Source organism: Rhinolophus sinicus, linkage group LG03, assembly GCF_036562045.2.
Source record: "Rhinolophus sinicus isolate RSC01 linkage group LG03, ASM3656204v1, whole genome shotgun sequence".
NCBI lineage: Eukaryota > Metazoa > Chordata > Mammalia > Chiroptera > Rhinolophidae > Rhinolophus > Rhinolophus sinicus.
Window position 1 is genome coordinate 192,596,894 of NC_133753.1, and position 24,801 is coordinate 192,621,694.

A 24,801-nucleotide genomic window follows, 5' to 3' on the forward strand; every position below is an offset into this window, starting at 1 on the left:
AATTTACTGCATAATGACTTTTCAGTCAATGAGGGACTGCATATAGACAACGGTGGGCCCATAAGATTATAATGGAGCTGAACAATTTCTATCGCCTCATGTTTGTGGTGACTCTGGCGTAAAAAAGCCTACCACACTGCCAGTTGTATAAAAGTACTGTAATTACAATAGTTATTTATTTTTTCAGTATAGCACAAGCACACTCACCGTCCTAAACTCATCAAATTATAAACTATGTAAGTTTTACTTTTACACTCACAGCATACTCTACAGTATAAACCCTGGAATTTTGGATAGATTAATAATGCCAACAATTTCACATGAACTGTCCGCTCTGATTAATTAATAGACAACAGGCAATATTATGTAGCTCCAGATAGCTTTACAGTTCATAGCAGGCATGTTTTCTCTAGCAAGGTAATTTAAAAGCATACCTAAAATACAAACCAATTTTTATTAAAATAATTGGTCATATCTTTGGGTTCTGATGTTCTTTCTCTTGAAACTGGAATTCTGTGTACTATAAAAATACAAAAGATGTCATGTTTCTTTATTCTGGAAAAATCAGGAAATCTATGGGCAGAAACTGAAAAGCAAGCTCTGACCTAGACATCAAGTTTTAAAAACTAACACTATTAAAAATCAATCTCAAAGTGAGGACAAATGATGAGATTTGTTTTTAAAAGAAAACAAATTGTTGCTTTTGTTAGTAAGGAATACTTTAAATCCTCTTGTGTCTGGGGAAGATTATCTCCTCAGCATAAGGGACGCAGGGACATTACAAGACGTGGAACAAGGTCAGGCCCTGTGGCATGTCACTTAGGGCCCCATGATGTGTGTTAGGATAGATTGAGGGATGGTCAAGACCGCCCCCAGCTGCCTCCACTTATCTGCCATCTGAGGTTTATGCCTGCTGTGAAAGTAGATCTTCCTCGAACAGGTTTTATATAAGCAAAATCAGACATTCCTGGGGAGCCAGTCACCCAAAACTCGGACCCTGGGGAACCAGTCACCCGAAGCCAGGTAAGACCCACTGGTATCCAGAACTCAGGTCAGTCATTTAAGTTAGTGTTCAAATTGCCTAGTAGAAACCAGTGCTTGTATCGGCTGGTAGGTGCTAGGAAGAAACTTAACTTGGACACAAAATTAAGTGAATTTCAATCAGTGAACTTCCTGTATTTGAGAGCCAGCGCTGGAAATTCCTCCATGTGCAGATAGCTCACTGGTTAACAAGGAGAAGGTGGAATTGCAGGCAAGTAACTATACATCCTTCTTCTGTGAGATTTCTCTCTGTGGTTTACGAAGTTCCCTCTGAACAACGTATTGGAGTGGGGGGTGTGAAGTGAGAACAAGACAGATGCGTTAGGAATACGGTGTATTTACAGTGAGCTGCTCCCCTCGGTCAACACTTAGCACATACACTCTCTCTGGCCATTAGTTGTGCATAATCAGAGTAATTCTTTTGGTGCTGATTTTATCAACACGCAATCAAGCTGTTTTGAAATTAAGACTTATTTGGTGTTAAACTTCTGTGGGTACTTGATGATATATCCTGTTTCCCCAAAAATAAGACCTAGCCAGACCATCAGTTGTAATGGTTGCGTCTTTTGGAGCAAAAATTAATCTAAGACCCAGTCTTATTTTAATATAATATAAGACGGGTATAATATAATATAATACTGGGTCTTATATTAATTTTTGCTCCAAAAGACGCATTAGAGCTGACAGTCCAGCTCGGTCTTATTTTCAGGGAAACACAGTAAACAATCTGTGAGCATAATAACAAGAACACAGCTGCCCTTATTCAGCGGAGCTACCCAGAGTAAGTCCCTCAGAATCCGAGTTCTCTGGGGAGGGAATGTGGGTCATGCACAGAAAGGTTTCTCTGTGCAGATAAATTTGAGAAAGTCTAGGTTAAACTAAGTTCACCGAGTGGTTTCACCCTGGGGTCTGTCATAGAGGTGGGTAACAAGAGCTATTGTTGCATCTTCTTACATTGTGTAGTCAAAGAGCCCGTGTAAATTGCTTATTGATTTATCAGTAAGCACAAGGTTATCAGATGTCATTGTGTCCTCAGTTTACATTATTGTTAGAAAGATCAATTACATACATAAGCTAATTAGACACAACTTCAATGAATGTCTATAGCATGACTGAATAAATGAGTGACAGGGTAGGTGTCATACACGTGGTAAAGATTATACCTGTGAAAAGAGCTCAGAGGAGGGAGTGAGGGGGGCTGGGTTGGAGAGAGTTATTTCTGGCCAAGAGACTCACAGAAAGGTACCAAAGCCAGGAACCAGGGAGCTCTGCAAGCTAAACACATCATTGAACTCTTTGGACTGCATTTGTCTTCTATGCAGATCAGCAATTGTACCTGCCTTTTTTATAGGGAGATGCTACGCAGAAACTGAAACAACAGATGTAACTTCTCTTGAAAAAGTTAAACCACTCTATCATGTAATCTATGCAAGCAGCATGTGACGAAAACTTATAGCGGATTCTCTCTCTTTGTGCCCTTTATTGAGACTAATTTTTGTTTTGGCAGAGAGGCCCATCAATTTGAGAAAGCAAGAACAAGGGGACGCAGTGTTATAATTCATCGTTAGGCTACTTGCATTAAGCAGTCTATTACTGTTATCCTAATGTGCTAATGTCAGATCAGGACGAAGTTCAGGTTCTATCCCTGAAAACAAACTTTTTACTTAGATACTGATCTCGTCTTGTCTCAGATACACGCTTGTCTCCTGTAATTTTTGTCTTAGCAGAGTTCTTGGGTCTTTGTTAGACAACAATCTTGACCTACAAATAAAAAAACCTTCCTAAGTTTCTCCCCTGAAGCTAGGATCAGTGCTTATGTTTTCACCTTTACTTCATGTCTGCTAAAATTAGGCAATGAATTGAGGGATTTTTTTTTTTTTTTTTTTGGCTATCATGCTTAATATTTAATCAAATTATGTAAATGCTATTAAAATGTATCGTATCAGTTGCCTCATTTTCAATACTTCTCCAAAACCAATTTATTTCTATTTCACAAAGGTGCTTCAGCAAACCTGTTAATTAACTGCCATTTTTATTTTTAGTGATTCTTATACAAATTAAATATGCATATTTTAGCCACCTTTTTGTCTGTATTTCTACTCATTACCTTAGGTTTTGAAACTTCAATAGTGTGAGAATTTCTCAGAATCTAATTCAGTGAAATATATTCAGAATAAGATCTCAAGGTGCCAAAAAATACAATTCCTTTTGTCTTCCAAGCAGATGGAATAGGTTATTTATTTGGAGGTAATAACTCTTCAAAGAACTGCCTACTGTTTACTGCAAACCTGTAAGATTCTGCTTTGTGTTATTTCTGTTTGGAGAGTTGATTATTGTTTGGATCTTTTTCTCAGACCCACTGCTTATCAAGTTGGTGTGTGAAATAGATTCTTATGCGTGTTATAAGGCTGTACTTGTTTTTTTGTTGTTTTTTGTTGTTGTTGTTTAATCAGAGTTAATTAGGAAAAATCATAAGGAATTCAGTGTTTCTTCTAGAATTTGACTTAACCTCTGCCAACAGCAACTACTGATTCCTTGGTCCCAGCTCATCCCTTCTTACTATGCCTTTTTTTTCTCTTTCTCTCTCTATTTAGATAGATCTTTAATCAGTTAAAGCCACTGGCAGATACATAAAAGAGGGTTCATTTTGTAAAAATCAGTGCGTCTCACTAAATAGTTATTCTACTCCAGCAGGAGCAAAGGGACAGATGTGGAGATGAACAGGTCCCATTCTGGGAAGAAGGGACTGACATGATCAGACCAGGGGACTGGTCACCACACCCATTTTCCAGTCTGTGAAAGGAAGACAAGCAGACGAAAGCATCAAGAGAAAGGGGTTTTTTACTTACACATTGTTGCAAGGGACCCAGGCTTAAGAAATCAACAAACAGCAGTTTTCTCATAAGATAGTCATACTGTCCGTCACATAACAGTGTCGCAAATGTCAGAGGAAAAGTCAATTCACAAGTTAGCAATGACCTAGGGAATGATTCAGAGATTCATTATGTGGGACAAGGGCTGGAAGGACAATCGTGTGTTTCTTTTGCTTTTTACTTTCTTTGATGTGTTTCCTGGGGTGATCTTATGTTTTGTTCTGCTTTCCTGACTCTGGGCTGTGACACGAGCACATGATGTGCACACAGTCGTGATAGAGGCAGAACGAGGGACACGGTCTCCTTCGTGATTCCTCCTGATGCTGACGCTCGGCCTGTCAGATGCACATGTAACCACCGATATTGGTTTAGCAGTTTCCTTATTTGTGACCATTAATTTGAGGGTTTACCTGATTTGACCAGTTGTACAGACATAGGTACAGCAAGCAGTGTGGATTGATTCACAAAGGCCTCTTCGCATGGTGATCAAAACTAGAGCTATATGATATTAATCTTTAATTAATAATATTAATCTTAATATTATTAACATAATAATAAGCCTGTAAATATAGCAACATATGTTGATTGGTCTTGTCTATACAACTTAAGACAATAGTTAAATAATATTAAAAAATGCCTTGACTAATCTGTTTACTTTCTTTGACCATAGATTTTCATAGACCGAAATACAATATGTCCTTTTTATTAGAACTTAATTGAAAAAAGTCATATCTTTATCCATAACCATGCCATCGATATCACATGTAAAGACAAATACAATTTAATTAGGCCTTTCGAGCCCATTAAAAAGCGAGTGCATTTCATAGTTACAATAGATATCTACAGCATCCTCCCAGGTCACTGGGTTGGCTTGTGCTGTGTGACTTAAGGAACCCCAGCTCTCCAGGTAGCATGGTCAGGAGCACTGAAAACCTGAACTCAAGAGAGATGGGATAACTCCTGAGTCACAGGTAATGAAGGTGAAGCCTGGTAAAAGGGACTCCGACAGTTTTGGGTCACTGATCCCAGAAGACAAAATGAAAGGGGACAAAGGACCAACATTATAATCCTAGGAGCTACACCAACACAAGTTAACTCCAAAGAGTAATGTTTATAAACATAACCTATTAAATCAAGCATTAAAGACAGAGGAAATAGAAGCAAGAAGGCTTTTATAACACTCCCAACTCAAAAGAGAAGGTTAACCACAATTAAGTTTGTTTCATTTTGTCTAGATAATTCATCCTCATTCTGTTGATCTTGGGTTAGTTAGCAGTCCAGTTTCTCAAAGTGAATGAGTTCTGGAAATCCTGACTCTGCCCCTCGGTCATCTAAGATATCAGCTTCACAGGAATGCCTGTAACCAAGAGCTTATTTTCTGTAGTATCGAGTTTTGAGTGCCTGTTGGAGTTCTTTAATCGGGCTATTTTGAGTTTCTTCCACAGACCCAATTACTGATCTGTGGCTCTGGCAAGGGTATTTATGTGAGCATGAGCGAAAATCAGAAACCACCTATTGAGGATAAGGCTGAATAGCTCTGATTATTTACTCCTCACAAGCAATAATATCAAAATTGAGACAAGTTTAGTTTTACAAGGAGTTAGCTGGTGACCACCATGACCCATTATGGACAGTGAGGTCACTGAAAAGTCTCCAGGGTCTTTTAATTTATTCCATAAAGAGCGTGTTAGGATTACTACCAAGTGAAAAGGCTCTTTTTGACCTAGAGATGGAATCTTTTCTACAAAAACTTGGCTGTGATTGTGCCATCCTTTAACATGAAAGGAAACGTGCTTCTAAGCAAAATGAAAGGTTCATAACTGCTGAAGCACAGTCACATAAGTTGTCATAATTAAGTGGAGATTGAACTTCTCTTTTTTCATTTGCCAGGTCTTTTTATGTTGGGGGCTTGATAGACAGGACAGCTATCACACTAGTATTAAACCAAATAAAAACCTGCAGAATGCCAAGCATACCTCATTAGTTCTAGCATTCCTTATTTCCTAAGGTGAGGAAGGAAACTCTTTGATGTTACCCACTAGCACGCTGGGAAACCCCAAAGATGGTTTAGATGTAAAGACACTTTTGAAAGTTTTATTAGTTTGACTATGGGGTGTAGATTTGGGAAAGGCAATTTCAAAAAGAATGATTAGGGGATGCAAGATATGAGTATAATTCCTTCAGAGCTGTCCCATGTAAACAAGCATTCACTCTGTCAGTAACCAAACGATGCCACCCTGAACGCTTTACCTCTTTGGTCTATAAGACACATACACTAGTTTTAAAATATAGATTTTTGTTTGTTTGTTTTCTGCCCTTCCGTGATAAACTGTCTGCTTACATTCAGTGTCCTTAAAGTGTACACAGTGACGGATTTTTATGATACATTAACTTCCAAACATTTCCCAAAAGAGAAAGGAGTGAGAAAAGGTGCTAGCCACATTGTAGAAAGAGCAATAGTGACTAGAAGAACATTGCAAAGGCCAACGGTCTTTCTTTGGCAGAAGAGGGAAAGGTTCCTTTCACATTTACCTATAGACACACAATCACAAGGAAATCTGTGCCTCACTTTTACATCTTTGACAAATAAATTTAGCATGGGGAAAGGAATCTGAGAAGATGGTAGGTGAGGAAAAAAAACCGGAATCTGTCCCCCCACACAGATAGCAATCACATTGGCAGAATCTGTCTGATGTAACTATTTTATAATGCTGGGGTCTAATGAAGGCTTGCGACTTTCAGGGGAAAAGTTGGCAGTCAATTATGGTTATTTTCGGTCATTTTTGGCTCTTAGCATAGTAGCAGCTACCCATCCCTCACCCCCAGTCTTTGACAGGCAGGTGTTTATGTGTTCATGGAGCAGCTTGCATACAGCTGACGGGAACCAGGGTGAGCAATAAGGACTCTGTCCTTCAAATATTGGGGCTCTGTATTCTGATTGCTGCTGCTGACCATGGAGTTGCAGACACAGAGGCAGCCATTGTTATAACCCCCCCCCCCATTGTTGCAAGCCCCTCTCCCTTCAGCTGAAGTGACTTCCAGAGGACTTCAAGAGTTGGTGCTCTTCTTTTCCTTCATTTTTCTCTTTTTCCCATTTTGGGAGCCAGACATTAAAGACTAGGACATTCAAAAGCAAATGCATATGTTGGGGAAATTAGAAAGTCACCATGCATGCCCAGGAAAAAAGCACAGGTTCAGAAAATACCCAGGAAGACCTTAAGTTTACACCTCAGGCTGGTCCTAAGCCCAGAGACATCCTATAACAATCAAAAACAAAAAAACCCATGAAGCTGGGGAAGGGGAAGAATCTGTTTTCCAGACTTCCTACATTGTTAGATTCCCATGTCCAGTTTTCAACAACAACAACAACAAATTACAAGGCATACTAAGAAACAGGGAAGTATGGTCCATTCAAAGGAAAAACTAAACCAACAGTAACTGTCTCTAAGAAAGACTAAATGGTTCATTGCAGCTTTGTTTACGGTGGCCAAGACATGGAAACAACCAAAATGTCCTTCGATAGATGAATGGATAAAGAAGTTGTGGTATATATACACAATGGAATACTATTCGGCGGTAAGAAAAGATGATATAGGAACATTCGTGACAACATGGATGGATCCTGAGAGTGTAATGCTGAGCGAAATAAGTCAGACAGAAAAAGCAGAGAACCATGTGATTTCACTGATATGTGGTATATAAACCAAAAACAACAAAAGAACAAGACAAACAAATGAGAAACAGAAACTCATAGACACAGACAATAGTTTAGTGGTTGCCAGAGGGTAAGGGGGGCAGGGGGTGGGGGGTGGGAGATGAGGGTAAGGGGGATCGAATATATGGTGATGGAAGGAGAACTGACTCTGGGTGATGAACACAAAATGGGATTTATAGATGATGTAATACAGAATTGTACACCTGAAATCTATGTAATTTTACTAACAATTGTCACCTCAATAAATTTAAAAAAAAAAAAGTCAAAAATAAATAAATAAATAAATAAATAAATAAATAAATAAAGACTAAATGGCAGAACTACTATACAAAGAATTTAAAACAATTCTCTTATAGATGCTTAAAGAACTAAAAGACAACATGGAGAAAATCAAAAAATTGATGTATGAATAAAATGGAAATATCACTAAAGAGATAGAAAACCTAAAAGGAAACAAAAAAGAAATTCTAGAACTGAAAATTACAATGATTGAAATGAAAAATTCATAGAGGGATTCAAAGGCAGATTTGAGTGAACAAAAGAATCAGTGAACTTGAAAACAGGACAACTGAAATGATCAAGTCCAAGGAATAGAAAGGAAAAAGACTGAGGAAAAGTGAACAGAGCCTAAGGGAGCTGTGGGTCCCTATTAGACGAACCAACATGAACATAGTGAAAGCCCCAGAAGGAGAAGAGAGAAAGGGCCATAGAGATTACTTGAAGAAATAATGCCTGAATATGTCCCTAATTTAATGAGAGATATGAGTGTAATCAAGAAGCTCAACAAACCCCAAGTTGAATAAGCCAAAGAGACCCACAATAAAACAGATAATCAAACTGTCCTAAGAGATAAACACAATGAATCTTGAAAGCAGCAAAAGAGTAGTGACTCATCACATACAATAAGATTCCTCATCAGAAACTTTTAAGCCAGGAGACAATAGTTTCAAAGTTCTAAAAGAAAAAGAATCCTATATTGGGCCAAACTGTCTGTCAAAAGTGAATAGAAATTAAGACAATCCCAGGCAAACAAAAGCTAAGAGAGTTTGTTATCACTAGACGGTCCCTGCAAGTAAAGGGAATCCTGCAGCTTGAAATAAAGGACAGTAACTAGAAGCCATATAAGGAAATATGTATCTCAGTAGAAGTAACTACATGGGTAATTATAAGAGCTGATATTAGTCTAAGAACAGTTTGTAACTCCACTTTTTGTTTCCTACATGATTTAAGAGACTGATGCATTTAAAAAATTATTATTTTATGTTTTTGGACACACAAAAATTTACTGTTTTATGTTTTTGGACACACAACATACAGACATGTAACTTTGTGACATCCATAACTGAAAGAGATGGAGATGGAGTTATAATGAGCAGTTTTTGTATGTTATTGAAGTTAAATTGGGATCAATTTAAATTAGTGTTATAACTTTAGAATATTAAATGTAATCCCCATGGAAACCACAAAGAAAATAGCTATAGAATACACACCAAAGGAAATGAAAAAGGAATTAAAACATTTCACTACAAAATCAAATAAACACAAAAGATACAGTAATGCAGGAAATGAGGGACAAAAAGCTACAAGGTATATATAGAAAACAAATAGCAAAATAATACAGGTAAGTCCTTCCTTATCAGTAATTATTTTAAGTGTAAATGGATTGTTCTCTGTATCTATGAGTCTGTTTCTTTTTTGTTGTTTTGTTCTTTTTCTTTAGATTCCACATATAACTGAACTCACACAGTATTTGTCTTTCTCTGTCTGACTTGTTTCACGTATCAGTTTATCCTCTAGGTCCATCCATGTTGTTGTGAATGGCAAGATTTCATTCTTTTTTATCGCTGAGTAATATACCCTATCTTCTTTATCCATCATCTCTCAGTGAACACCTAGGCGTGTCCATGTCTTGGCTATCATAAATCATACTGCAATGACAAAGGTAGAGGGGATAAGAGCTACAAACTTCCAGTTATAACTAAAGTCATGGGGATATAATGTACGGCACAGGGAATGTAGTTAATGATGTCGTAATAGCTTTGTAAGGTGGCAGGTAGTTACTAGCCTTATTGTGGCGATCACATGGTAAGATATATAAACGTCAAATCACTAGGCCGTGTACCTGAAACTAATATAATAACGTATGTCAACTATACTTTAATAAAAGACCAATTTTAAAATATACATAAATGGATTAAACTCGCCAATCAAATGACAGAGGTTGGCAGAATGAATTTTTAAAAAATGATCCAACTATACGCTCTCTTCAGGAGACTTACTTTATAGCGAGAGACATATAGTTTGAAAGTGAAAGGACATTTGTACACACGTTTATAGTAGGATTATTTACAATAGCTAAAATGAGGAGGCAACCCAAGTGTCCACCAGCAGATGAATGGATAAGCAAAGTGTGGTGTATGCACACAATCGAATATTGTTTAGACTTAAAAAGAAAACAAATTCTGATGTTACAATATGGATGAAGCTTGCGGACATTGTGCTAAATGAAGTAAGTCACATCAAGACATGTACTGTATGATTCCACTTCGAAGAGGCACTGAGAGTAGTCAAAATCATAGAGATAGAAAGCTGAATGTTGGTTATTAGGGGATAGGAGGTGGAGAGCTAATGTTTAATGGTCTAGAGTTCAGTTTTGCAAGATGAAAAGAGTTCTGGAGATGGATAGGGTGATGGTTGCACAACAAAATGAATTTACTTAATATCACTGAATTGTACACTTAAAATGAATAAAGGGTAAATTTTACATAGAGTATATTTTAACACAATAAAAAACTGAAGGGATAAAAGTAAATTTAGAGTATCTCAGCAAAAACTCACAGGTCGCTTTTAGCAGCTCCAGAAACAGGGAAGCTAAAGAGAGACTAAGACCTCAGAGATTCAGGAGCAGTGGTGTTTCTGATCCAGGGCTGCTGACATTTTTTTTAAATATACTTTCTGTAAAGTTGGTTTGAGACATTTGACTTTATAATGGTGCAGCACAAAGACCAGCTCTACAGAGGACTCTATCAGTGATCCAAAGAGATTCGAATACGTAATCAGTGTAGGAAGGGCTCACGGGACTTCTCTGTTGTCTGCCACCTTACAGAGCGCATGTGGTTAGACCATGAAACCACTACTCAATATTGCTGCCACCAGTGGGGGAACTTCCTGGCGGTGCACAAATCAATACCAGAAACAGGCTTAGTTCTGACACAGAAATTGAAACAGGGTCACAAACAAACAAACAACACAGAAACAGAAGCAGTCAGCAAGATCGAAACTCCTTTGCCCATCATGAAAGTTCCACCAGCTCTTGTCTCTACAAGAGCTCAGCAAAGAGTGCCCATCTTGGGTGACACAACTTGTTAGGTCTCCTGAGTCCATCCAGACATCTCATGTGCCCAACTCTAAACAGAAGACTTCCAGAAAGAAGCAAGCATATAAAGAGAAAATCATTTTTACTTGCAATTTACACACACACGCACATGCACACACACAGGAAGCAGCGGCAAAAGTTACAGGGTTACAGTTAGTCTGTCATTGATGCAAACAGTAATTATTTTTAACACAATTGTGATATGTCCACTAGTCCCCTCATATCAGTATTGCACAAGTCAGAATGAAGTTATTTTCTTTAGAGACTAATAACTTAGAAGAAATGGCCCAAGGATTCATTTCTATTGGGAACTTGAGCAAAACAGAGTGACCTGTTTGTTGGTGGTGGTGGTGGATTTGTGTTTTGTTTTGATCTCAGGAAAAATGTGCTTTTCTTTTGTTACATGTGATTCTATGATAGTGGATAATGGGAAGCAAACTGATTCCTAACAGAGGCAGGGCCAGGTATCCACTTTGTTTTCACAAACCTAGGTGTCTTTGAACTCAATATCTTGTTTTTCCCTCCGATGGGATTTTGCTGTGTAGTTCTCCCATATGATGTAATAATTGTGCATGTTCTTCTTTGTGTGAAAAAAATTAAATAGAAATCCAATTTGTCCATTATTATTAAATCTTAGAATTCACCTGTTTTTCACTATCCATCTCACTGCCCCAGCTGGAAATTTCTGAATGCTCTTTGTCTGCATGAACCCCAACATTTTACTGGACTCCAAGCCTTGTCAGTTGCATCTTAGGGGTCTTCATCATGGCTGCCCTGCTGTCCCCGATCCCCCCACAGCCAGATCTTTGAGCTACGTGTCTTTTTCCTGAAATATTACAGTCACCTGTTCAGTGTTATCATCAACATGAATCACTGTTTGACCTTTGATCTGTGTTGTGTCATTTACTTATTTTTAAACCAAATTCAGTGCAGAGGAAGGGGCCGTGGTCTTCAGTCTGCGGTGGTTGAGAGCCTCAGCAGTTCATTCTAACACAGGAAGCTCCTGTGCCACATGGCGGGCTCAACAGCAGGGTGAGGGCTGTGCTCTTATGACCTCCGCATCCACACAGGTCCCAGAGCACCTCAGGGGCACTGCTGAGCTCCAGGTGCCCTTGATGGGCTGGTACAGAAGCTCCAACTAGTTCCTCCACCAGCTTCCTAGAGAGACAGCATCCACCTGGTGGTGTAGCCACTCCCGTCCTTGGCCCAAGAAGAACCTGTGTCCATCCATTCCTCTGTCTGAAACCGAACCAAACAAACCGAAAAAAAAAAAAAAAAAAACCAAACCAGTGTGATAGTCTTTGGCTGTGAACATTCAACTTTGGCTCACACACCTTGCAACTTTTCTTCATCATCCATGGGACATAGGAAGAGAATTGGCTCCTTTCACCTCCAAAGAAGTCTCAGACCTCAAATCTCAGACCAAAAGCCTGAGTGAGGGATGGGGGAGGGGAGGGCATCAAGATTCCTCTTATTAGGCAACAAAAGTGGCTTTTTCACTCTTCTGTTTATAAACTTAGGAGACAAAGAAAATATAGCACAGAGAACAATTATAGGCACAATCTACCTTGGTTGCAATGCTTATGGTTTCAATAGAAGCGCAGAGAGTGCTTGATTGTGAAGAAAAAGACTACTTGTTTCTCCCACCTTCAGTCTTATTGTTCTGAAAACTTCCTTCTTGTTGCACAAGAATCCCCTTTGTAAAATACTCTATGGCTCCCCTGACCTATAGAATAAATCCTAGGCGTCTACTTCCTATATCAAGGAAGCGACATGACAACCCATGTCGAATCTAATTTCTCCCTTCTCTGAACCCCTGTTACTAGCATACCACACAAGGTCACTTGTGGCTGTAATTATTCTATATTCCTTATTTTCTCCCTGCCCCCATTACCCTCAAAGTTGCTAAACACAAGAAAAAGCTAAAAAGCTATTCTTGCTCCCCAAATTTTACACAAAGATAGGATTCAAGTTCCAGTGTGAGAAGACAGCTTTTCTCGGCAGCACAATCAAAGGCTAAAACAATTGTATACCCTTAAAAGAATTCACAGATTTTGCACAGAGGTCTTCTCCCCTTTGGTATAATTTTACTTGATTTGTTTCTCCACTAGCTGATCAAAATATACACTAAAATGTATCCCTCCAAATAAGCTAATAAGTAGACTAAATGAAAAATCTCCAATTGCCTAGTAAAATGTCAGTGAACTATATTAGAAATAATAGAAATAAAATCTTTCCAATGGGTTTCCTTGACAGGTCGTGGTTGGTTGTTTATGGCAGTGACTCCTGCTGTTTTCCACGCTGTGGTGCACGTGGAAAATGATAGTGTTTGTATAGCACACCGGGGCTGTTCTGGGGGGACATGGTGGTCCCTGTCCCCTGAACATTACAGGGACGCCTTGTATGTCGTTAAGGGCTCACTGGTTGGAAAGCTGTGCAGGATGAAACTATATCTTCAAATTCATCTGCCGTAATTTGAAAAAATGACAGTAACAACAAACACGAGAAACCGCTGCAGCGGAATCTTCTCTCTCTCTCCTTGTTTTTGCTATCAACCTTGACAATGTCCAAGGTCACAAACCAGTCTCCCATACTCCGTCAGGAGTGTGAATGCCCCTGTATGCACAATAATTGAAATCGTTTTTTGATTCCTTCCTCCCTCACTTCCCTTATTTAAAAAAAGCAAAAAGAACCCATCCATCTTCTAGCATCTACGAACCCCGGTTTGTCCCACAAGGGCGTGTGAGGGTTAATGGACTGATCAAGTTGCCAGCAGGCTGAGCTCAACAAAGGAAACTGTGAGCCAGAGCCAGAGCTGAGTGCGATTTAATGATCAATAGATAAAGCAAGTTGCTCAGAGGGCTGCCCACAGACAAAGGATCTTTCCAAACTATTCGAAGTGCTGTCATTAGGAAATAAATATGCTACATTTAGGGGTTTTCAGGAAAACCATTTTTGTCACACACTTCTCAGCTGTCACAAAGTGAATGAAGACACTTTGCTATTTCAGTGATTTAGACATCAGCATTTTTTGTCCAGGCTAAAATAAGCCATCTATACACAGGATGAGAGCAGATACCACGTTACAAGGGCTTGGGTTTAGTTTATTAAGATGTCATTGCCTCCTCCCAAGCGGCTCCTTTTCCTGCCCCCAGGCACCAAGCAACCAGAGAGTTAAACAGCAAGGAAAAGGCCATACTCTGGAGACATGTATGGAGGGAAAATATTTCAGTTTTTAGGCGCTAGCTCAATAGGTCTAATGCGGGAGGGGAGACAAAGAAGCGATTTAACTTTGGATATGTGCCAATTCCACCTGAAAAAATTTAAGAACAGCCAACTTTGCCACAGCCACTCATTTACTTAGTTCCAGAAGTAAATTAATGGAACATAATTGGAAGCTGCAGGCGGGATGAATTCATTGTCAGTAATGCCTAAAGTGCTTTGTAAACGAAAAGTACTCCATAAAGATGTCACTATCAGGACCTTTATCATTGGGAGTCGCCAGATTAATAATGATAAAGTGAATTAAGGAAGCAAGGTTGGATTTGATTTGATTTTCACACGAAGAAAAACATCAGACTAGTAAATGTGATATGGTAGAGCCCTACGCTAAAATCCCATCATTGAGACAAGTGGATTATCCAGTCATTCTAGTTCAAAGGACTCCTAATTATATATTCTTTGTAAAGCTTCTCTCCCTCGGTGTAAATGTTTCTCTGTGCTTCGTAGGGGCCAGAACTCTGAAGTCACGTATATGATGATGCTCTCCATAGATCTGTGGTTTGACTCTTGCTTGTTAAATAATACAAGTCCCAACATGACTCCCATCAGAGCCTTTTTGAGGTTGTTAGTGTTACCATATTCTCTTGACGGCTGTGAATATCCAGAAGGAACCTACTGATCGTCAGCATCTGTTGAGTCCTGCGTTCTCAGTCATCCCTGTGTGGTAAATGCTTTCTGCACGTGCACTCATTTAATCTTTTCAGCAACCTCATGAAATATATACCATGATTGTTCTTGCTTTACAGATTTAAAAAGTTGAGGTTTAAAGGCAATGAAACAAGTTGCCCAAAGATTCAGTCCCGCGTCCATCTAGCACCCAAGCCCATGCGTTCACCGTGAGGAAATAACTGCCTTCTCTCTGTGTCCACAGTTACCCAATGGAGAATATTCAGGGATGGGAAACAGACAATATTGCATTCATATGCCCCTTGGGGCCTCTTTTTCTCCCCTGTCCTCACCTCTCTCTCTGCCCTCTTCTTCCATTTTGGGCTCGTTTCAACTCTTCCCTTTATTTCTTTTTTCCCCAAGGCAAATACGCCATGCGAGACCTGGTCCACAGGCTTCCAGGCGGGAACAACAGCAACAATGCAGCGAGCAAGGCCATGTCGGATGACACGGTGACAGCCGTCTGCTGCACCCTGCACGAAGTGATCACCAAGAACATGGAGAACGCCAAGGCCTTACGGGATGCGGGTGGCATCGAGAAGTTGGTCGGCATCTCTAAAAGCAAAGGAGATAAGTAAGTAGATGGTGACATCCTATCACCGTAGAACTCATGTTGGCAGAATGGGTTCTCAGTGTGCCTGAGGGCCCCAGCTATGGGGCACACCACTGCGTGTCCCTCTGTGGTTGCAGGTCGCAGTGTTGATGGTGGACCCACATCCTGCTGCTCTTTGGCTCTTCTTACAGAGTGTATGGCAGGTCATCACGTAGGGCAGGTCGGGGGAGGGGGAGGGCATCAGAGAGAGCTCCATGATAGTGAGAGAGCAGCACCTTCTCTTAGTAGCTGTGCATTTGGGGCACATGATTCAATTTAACATGTCACTATGCCTACACTACTGTCCAATCGAAAACTGAGGGAAAGCTGTCATAATATGTATCCTGGAAGAAATGATCATCTTAAAAGGATGAATAGAAATTTTGCAGGTAGAGGGGCTGGCGGTGAGGAGGGAGGACTGTCACACGAATGGAATAAAGAGAGTGAAGGCTCCGTGTAAAAGGGACTCCCCACCACAAACAGCCATGTCCCCAATTGGATTTAAGAAACTGTGGGACCTTATTGTATGCAAGCGAAAAAGATCTTCATGAGCCAGAGTGGCAGTGTATCAGCGAGCTGTCAATTTTACAAGAACATTCACTAACCTTAATTAAATTTCGCCTCCTGAAAGTCCCTCCGTGGGATCAAATAAGATGAAAAGGGTAAACCTTTTGTTATCAAGAGTCTATTTCTTGATTTTACATCGTTAACTCCCTCCCCACCCCCATTCCTTTACATCTAAATGCTAATGTTCTTTCTTTTGTTATCAAAGGCTGTGAGGGATGCACTTTGAGACTTTCTGGAAATTCTTTGATTATTGCATTTAATTCAGGATATCACCATTGTATTCTAAACAAAGTTTCAGGGCTCCTGTTTAAGTGCCCTGAGACCTCCAAATAGGTTCACTCAATATTTCAGTATTAGAATTTAAGTACTTTTCTACATCAAGTAGCCCCGTTAAACATAGGTAATAATGGTAAGAGATAGATGGTTGGCTTGAATTATACCTGATGATGCTGTACTTACAATAAGCTACTCTACATACGCAGGAAGCCACGTGGTTTTCTTTTGTATATATAGGTTCAGTGGACCTTCAGCATCTCTCAGGCATCTCTCATTGAAATGCTTGTGTGTCGTGAGCATTAAGAACTTACCCTGTTCATGCTTTTGTAAGCAAACACATACACAGGAAAACCACAGTCCACAAAAAACACCCTGACATGTTTGTCTGTAATCATAAGACATTTATATATTAAAGTATTCTCTCTGAATTGTGAGACTAGAGAGTTTGGTGGGGGTAGGGGGTCGGGGGCAGCATATATTAATTCCTTCCAACTGTGTGAGTATTTTTTCTGTAGTCAGCGTCACTAGATGGGCCTTAAAGAAACAAGATGCTTTTATCAGTCCTATGGTTAAAGAAAATTATTTGGTGAAACCAATTAAAAAATCATTAGCGAAAACCATTTATGAAAGGGTATAAATCCACATTGCCACTCCAGGAAAGGGTCTTGTTAGGTCTGGTCCACTCTTGATTATTGTCAGTGAGCAGTTTCTTTCACTACAGGTGTTCTCATCAATTTCCTTTAATTAACTGAAAATTTCATTATGGCATAGTCACTTGTTCCGTTTCATCATTCCTTTTTTTTTTTTTTCAATGTTAACAGTCTAAATTTACGAGTTTAATAAGAAGTATTGAACAGAGTGGAGTCAAGCATCTTCCCAGTTATAGTTCTCCTGCTTAGTCGGTTTCATCCATTCTTTCATTTAGTTTATCTCTTTTTTATATAGTGACTAATTTGAGGATCAAAACAATGTTTTTATAATTGCAGATATCCTCATCTCCCACCTACATTTCAATTTGGTTATTACTTCTCACCGCTCTTAAATTGTATCCAGAAGAATTGCTTTGAATCTTAGCACAAAACTCACCATTTATCATTCAATTCTATTATGACAGTAAGTTAGTGAGATCCCCATGGCTTTCTAGACATGTTTTAAAAAAATAGAAATTCTTTATTGAAAATAGAATTTTTGGAATTGGGATGATTTTATAATTGGAAAAGGGGAGGGATATCAATTTACTCTCGTTCATTTATAAAATGCTTACAAATCTGTCCTCCTTAAATTGTCCTTAAAAAATTATTTACAGAAATTAGTTCAATCCTGATTTTTAAATTTTGGAAAACACCGATGAAAAACTTGGCCTAGGTATGATTCTCCATTTTGTGTATCTATATGTGTTATTTCTAAATGTTCACAGGCTTACACACGTCGTGATATTAGTAAGTCAGTCCATCAGGTGCCAATCACAGTTTGTATGAACTGCACAGGGCACCGTGTCTTGTTAACACAGCCACTGGGCCTGATATTTTGGGGTCCTGCTGCTAGAAAGGCCGTGTTAAACACTCACAGTGATTTCACCAACTGAAATCTTCAGCCAGCCCTAACTGACAACTCCAGTGAAGATCAGACATTGTACCATCATCAATGACTTACAGGAGTCTTATATTTACTATTTTGAAGGCTTGATAACTTATATTATTCTGTTCACATCTCTTTTAACACTCCCTATGGACATTCCATTGCATCCATCTGTTTCAGAAGTGCATTTGTTTTTGGTTTTTTGTTTTTCTAATTTTAACAGTCATATAGAAACTAGTATTGAATGTGTCACTGTCTTTTGTCATAAGACAGAAAAGCCATTAACAGTCTCAACTCTTACTTGTCAGTAGGGAACTGTGTATTGTGGCTGAGGTTATAATCACTTGTCACATTAGAAACACCTAATTGTTCAAGCCCAGTCAATAGTTATAGTTTCCAAGTAAACACTGCTATAGAACCGATCTAGTGGTTGGATCGAAATTAAAGTCTAAAAAGAAAGCAATGTTTCTTTGACCTTCACATGTTATTATAACACTGAAATGTATTTGGCATGTTAATTGAGAAGTTAAAACCTGCTAGTCATCACATATTTACACTCTATTTTGTAACCAAGCAAGAAGTAGAAACAAAAACTTACACTGTCAGAGGAATTTTTGCATACTAAATATGTTTCAACTACATTATCACTGCCTGAACCTCTAGAGTGGTTCAGCTATTGTCATGGACAAATATATAGCTAACAATGATAAAATATAGCAAAACATAGCATTTAATCTTTGTTCATCATTGATTATATAAGACTAAAAGGTACCTGTATCTGTGTCTGTAAAAAGATCAAAAATTCTCTCCCTTGAAGTCAAAAGAATTTAATATTACATTTAGAGCAGATACTAGCATAAATTATGAAATCATTTAGCAACCGTCTATTTTCTTAAAAAGAAAATACATATGTTACTTAAATATAATTCATCTTTCATAGAGAAAAATATTTTGGAATTTATAAGAACTCTATATTTTTTTCTTTTAAGAGTGCTTGATATAACTAATAGATTTTCTAACACAGCTAAGTTGAATTGCTTCTTAGTAATAATAATAGTAAGATTGAGTGTTACTGTACCAGTAAATAATAAGAGTGTGAGTAAATGGATGGAAAAAAACCTTAAACTTTGTTGGTCTGATTTGCACATGTGACCAACCCAGGAAAACAGTAGACATTTATTTGACCAGGTATTAGCATCCCATACGTCCACTACAAAAGGCCTGTCCTCACACCATCCATTTACACTGGCTATCAAATCGAACTTCAACCTGATCCCATCTAACCATCTGTTCACTGTCTATTTCAAAGGCCATTTTATTTCAAAGGCGTTTTTGGTTTCAATTCAGATATTCTCTTCAGGACATCTCTGAGCTACTGCATGACAGATCAGCTTCAGGGATGGCCTTCATACTGGAGTCTGCACAAATGGTTATGTCCTGTTCTACTCTAGGAATCACCATTTAGATAGACTAGGGTTGATGACCCATGACCCGTGAGCTAAATCCCGCCCACCACCTACTTTTGTAAATAATATTTGATTGGAACACAGCCACATCCATTCATTGATGTATTATATATGACTCCTCTCGTGCTACGTTGGCAGAGTTGAGCAGCTGGACCGAGATTGTATGCCCCCCAAAGCAAAGAATATTTATCTCGATAGAAAAAGTGTGCCAGCCCCTAACGTAGGCATAGTGTCAGTGGCAGCCACTAGACTTGTGCAGCTGGCCTCGTGGAACCAGCCCATTAGGACAAAGACTACGCAGGTAGCTAATAGTTTCCCTCAACATTGGTCAAAGTGACTTCCAAGAGTTTGATGGAATCACATCAACACAGATTTATTGATCTAGTGTCTGTTTTGAGATGCAGATTGACACTGAACCAAAAGTGAAATACTTAGCTCTAGTGTCACAGGGATTTCAAAGCCGTGACTCAAAAGAAAGGTGAGAACCAGCGAGTAGTCCAAAGGTTTGTGTGACCTTACTTTCTCACTATGGTCCGAAGGATGGAACTATAACTGTATGAAGGGTTTTACTAAGAGAAGTTTTTCTATCCTTTGTGTAAACGTACGAGCCTGTGTGTGCACGTCTGCCTGCAGTGCCAGTCAGTAGCAGGTGAAGTCAGACGGGCCCAGAGCGCCAACACGGTATGTGCTCGCGTGCTTCAGCTGAGAAAGTGACTCTCCTTTTTCCTCTTATTACACAGAGGTTGCACAACTGCCATGAAAGCCCCTGAATCAGGCTCTTCCTAATCACTCTTTTTCTCCTCTTTCTGTCCCATTTTGGAGTCAAATGCTAAATTTGCATTCTGACTCAATGCACTGCTGTTCTGTTTGCATTGTGCACACCGTTGCCCAGCTGTGGTGCGGTCCTGTCGCTCCACACCACCCCCCCCAATGTGTGTTAATGAGAGTGAGGTAGAGCCCTGCCTGGTGCTCCCCGGACTGGCAGGAACAGAGCTGGAAAGCCACAAGGAGGTTTATTGTTGCCGTTTGCTGACATGTCATGTCAATGTGAAGCCAGCTGCCCGCTCACCATCTTACATGTCCTGTCTTTTCTTTACCAGACATTCTCCAAAAGTGGTCAAGGCCGCATCTCAGGTCCTAAACAGCATGTGGCAGTACCGAGATCTGAGGGGTCTCTACAAAAAGGTAAGGTTTGCTTTACAGTCTTGGCCCATGAGCGATTCACAGGCCCTCGGCCAAAAGATACAATGTGTGGTCATAACAAGGTGTGTCTTGGCTGTGGAGGGCACTCGTCCAACAGGCTGAGTAATTGAAACATCTGACATATGAGAACTGACGAAGAAGCAGAAGAAAGGGGTCACTAAGTGTCCCCTGAACATACACTAAGACCCATGAACTTTCTGGGTTGGACAGATCCATACTCATAGGGCCTTACCCTAGGTCATCTTACAGGAAAGAAAATAAGGTTGTTTTCCTGGTCTTCCATATTGTACAATAGACGAAAAATTCATGAACTGAGGGATTTTGCCACCCCCCCCCAAAAAAAAAAAAAGAGTGCCAACAAACGTCTACAAGTAATTGAAGTAGTTGTGGTGAGAGAAGACAGAAAGAAATACAAAAAGCAATTCAGGAACGTGGAAAGTGTTACATCCCCGGAACACTGAGTGGAGCCCCAGCAGCCTGACCCCGTGCCCAGCCCCAGCCCCACCAGGTTACTGCAGACGGTGTGAAAGGGCGATGCTCCTGCTCACAGGGCCTTAGGTCAGGAGCAAGAAGCTGGGCACCCTCCCCAGACAGGCAGGAGTTTATAGCAGCCATTTCAAAGGCATCTTCCTCCCCAAAATGGTTTAAAAATGAAGGCTTAACACAAAAATGTCCCATCTGGAAACAGATTCTGCACCTCCTTCCCAAATGCTGCTAAGTAAAGGATGTGTAATTCTTTTTTTGGGGTTAGGAGGGGAGAATTCTCTAACAGCGTTTGCCAGAAGTTGTTTGGCTGTTACCAGACCGGCCAATGTGGGTACTACGAGCGATTGGTACGCCCACGGTGGGTCTGAGTTAGCGAGCATCAGTGATCTCTGTAAGGATGCAGAAAGCATACAGAGGGCTGGGGAGAGGCATGGGTTTCCATGGGCTACTGCCCGGAACTGCCTCCTTGCAGCCCCTGGGCCGCCTGCCTGGAGGAGGAGAGGGAGCTGAAGCCTGTGCTGCCTTTCTCCCCGCCTACCAGTCTGGGGGTGCAGATGTTGGGCAACAACAAAAGGCTCACATCAGAAGAAGCAAAACCCATCTTGCCAGAGGGAAACTGTCTTTTCTAATCCTATGGGAAAATGTAAATATTTAATCATTGGTTCCACTAAGTTATGGTCTATTTCTAGATTTCCCCAAGGCCTTCTTATTTCCCTTAAGCATTCATTACTTTGCGCTTCAAGTTAATAAAGTTTAGTCTATATATTTCTCTTGCAAAATTTTCTTATCCCCTACTAAGAGAATGTATGTTTAAGTTGAAGCAGAGATTGCAAAATTCAGTGTTAGAAGAGCATTCTAGTTCTAGATTAACTATATCCTCTCCTAAGTATTCTGCATGTTAAGATAAGCCTTTCATCTGAAATGTTTTGTATCCCAGCATCCCTACTTAGTTCCTTCTTGGACCCTTCCAGCAGCCATGTGAACTCGCTCCCAGGGCAGGGTCCTTCCACTAAACATGCAATGGGACAAGAGGAACACGATATAAATTAGAAAGGAGTTGGTCATTCTGAATCAGTGGCTCCAGAAGCTCCATAAAATAAATACTAGTGCCTCAAATAAACTCCGCTTTCGCTCGGATCCTGAACATTTCTTTGCTGAAATACACCTTCTCATACTGCTGTGCCTTGAAGGGAAACCGTTTTTGAGAGACTCTACAAGTCATTTGTTGAATAATTGTAAGCGTTTTCCATCTCAGTTTTTTTTTGTTTTTTGTTTTTTTGTTTTTTGATGTTGGTGGTAGACTTCAAAAAGTGTAATTGCCTTTCTGCTTCTATGGAAAGAAAAGGATGCGCTGACAGGAATTTAATAGAGCTAAAACTTAAAAGCTAAAGATGGTTTAAAATTGTGTTTCATATGAGGAGATTCGAGAAGCACGCGCTGCAGAAACTGATGGTGATGTTTTTAATTGACCCATGATTAAAAAGGATTGATAAAGAGTTGATCTTAATAATTTCCAGATTAGGCAGTTGTGAAAGAAAATGAGGACTTTTATGCTCAATACCATGAGTGCTACTAATGGCAGAGCTTGAAATTCACAAAAGCTTTTCTTTTTGAAGAGTCCATTTCTAAGAAAACTAAATTCATTCATACTCGTGAATTGTTTTTAATCAGCGGGGAATGGATTTCTATTTTGTCCTTTATTGATAATTTTCATATCATTGGAAAAAATAACTGATCCATATCTTTTAATTATCCATGCTTCAAGTCTGTTTATTAAACATCTATTGTAGCCTTGGAAAAGGGAGTGTTCCAGAGAAAACATAAGACCTAGGAAGCAGCTACTGTAGGTAAAAATGAAATATGGAACAATTATTGGCAGCTTTATTAGGTTTGGAATGATAGACTACAGATTTTAAGGGATGAATTAAGGGTAGGAAAATTATAGAGCAAAGTCTTAAAGAAGTTATGAGTTTGTGTAAATGAGGAGCAAAGGGGGAAGGGCATTAAGAATAAGAGGAAAATCATAAGTTCAGAGAGATGAAATTTGAAATAAAAATGCCATATCTGTGGTACAGAATTAAAGGCCCATCTGTCACTGGCTTATGTCCTCCTGGAACCCAGGCACAGAGGCCAGAATCTCATTTCACTACCTCAATTCCTGTATTTTACTTAGAGATACATTTACTAAATCAGAATATTCTTCTGGCTGGGTGTTTTGACCAATACAAAATTATGTTTGATTCCTGATACGCTTTGAGCCAAAACATATTTGCATTATCCAAACCTTCAAGTTTAGTGAGGCCTGGACTTCTGGTTTTCTCCCATAAGGGAACATAAGCACAAAAGTACATTATCACACGCCGGCTAAATAATAACACCACTTCATTTTTTAAAACCAGTCCTTAAGTTGCACTGACCACAAATAGAGCTGTAAAACTTCTTTATCATCTATACCATTGCAGAAGACGTTTCCTAAAGGGAAATAAGAGGAGCCCTAGAAACAGACTTGATATGAGGATAAAAGAGAATCAGAAGATCAAAAGTATTTTTTGACTTTTTTGAAACTTGGTACTTTGACAAAACAAAAAAAAATGAGGTCACTGACATGATGGAGTGCTTATGTTTGACTGATGAGGACTGTTGGACATCTGATTTGGGAAGAAAGCAGGTACATTTGTGGGGGAGTGGACAGAATTAAAAGAATATAGAAGTCATTGCTTACAAACCCTTGTGTAATGCCTTAATAATCTGTACCTCTCCAAGAAATAATTGTATTGGTTGGGACACAGGCTAAGCCGCTGTAGTAGAGAAACTCAAAAAACAAGCTCAGGCTACACAGGTGTCTCTTTCCCTCTCATGATACTGTACCTGGTTAAGCAGGTGGCCAGGGACCAGTGGGTGTCCCTGGGATCCGTCCTGTTGCTTTTCCTGGCACCATGGTGCCATCCTTGCCTGTGTGGCCAAAGCTCCCTGGCCCTTCCCTGTCTCATTCCAGCCCAGGGGAAGAGAGGGGAAGAGAGGGCAAGTGATGTCCTTTTAAGGAAGTGATAAAAAAAAGTTGCCAAATGGCTGGTCACATCCCAGGATCAAGAACTCATTCACATGGCCAGACCCAGCTGTGACGAAGGATGGGCCACGAGGATCCCTGCTAAAACCTAGTGGCAGAAGGACAGGAGTTATTTAATTAAAAGAAGAAAGGCAGTATCGGCTCTGGTCATCATTTCATTTTGTTCAAATACCTTTAATATCAGTTGCAATTGCTACCTAATGAGGCATATTATTCCATTTTATGGTGGCTGTGATTATTCAGACCTTCTTACTTGCATTAAGCAAAAGTCTCTTTATCTGCAAATGTTGCTCTCCAATACCACCTGGAAAGTCTAATTTCTCCTCTCTGATAGCCTTCCCGTTTTTGAAACTAGCCATCCTGTCTCCCTGAAGTTGTCCCTTCCCAGGCCAGGCCAGACCTGCTCAGTTTTAATACATCAGCATTTCCATGGCTTCACCATTACTGCCACTTTTTTCCACGTGCCTGCTAGTTCGTCAGCATCCCTTCTGCAATGTAGCTCCCCACAATGAATCTAGTCCTCCATGTTTACTGGATGCAGAAGAAAGAGAGTGAGATTATGCTTCTCTGGTGCTGAGCACCCAACTACTAATAAAGCTTGGAAGCAAATTAG

The 24,801-nt window shown here is 39.7% G+C and overlaps 1 protein-coding gene across 3 annotated transcripts in view; it reads left to right on the plus strand.

Moving 5' to 3' along the window:
• Positions 1-24,801, plus strand: part of CTNND2 (catenin delta 2) — an 826,448-nt gene that overhangs the window by 763,717 nt on the left and 37,930 nt on the right. For all 3 annotated transcript variants that reach the window (XM_074329072.1, XM_074329071.1, XM_074329073.1), the window contains 2 exons: positions 15,317-15,527; positions 20,533-20,617. In XM_074329072.1, coding sequence (XP_074185173.1) covers positions 15,317-15,527; positions 20,533-20,617 — 296 coding nt within the window. The remainder of the gene's footprint in view (positions 1-15,316; positions 15,528-20,532; positions 20,618-24,801) is intronic.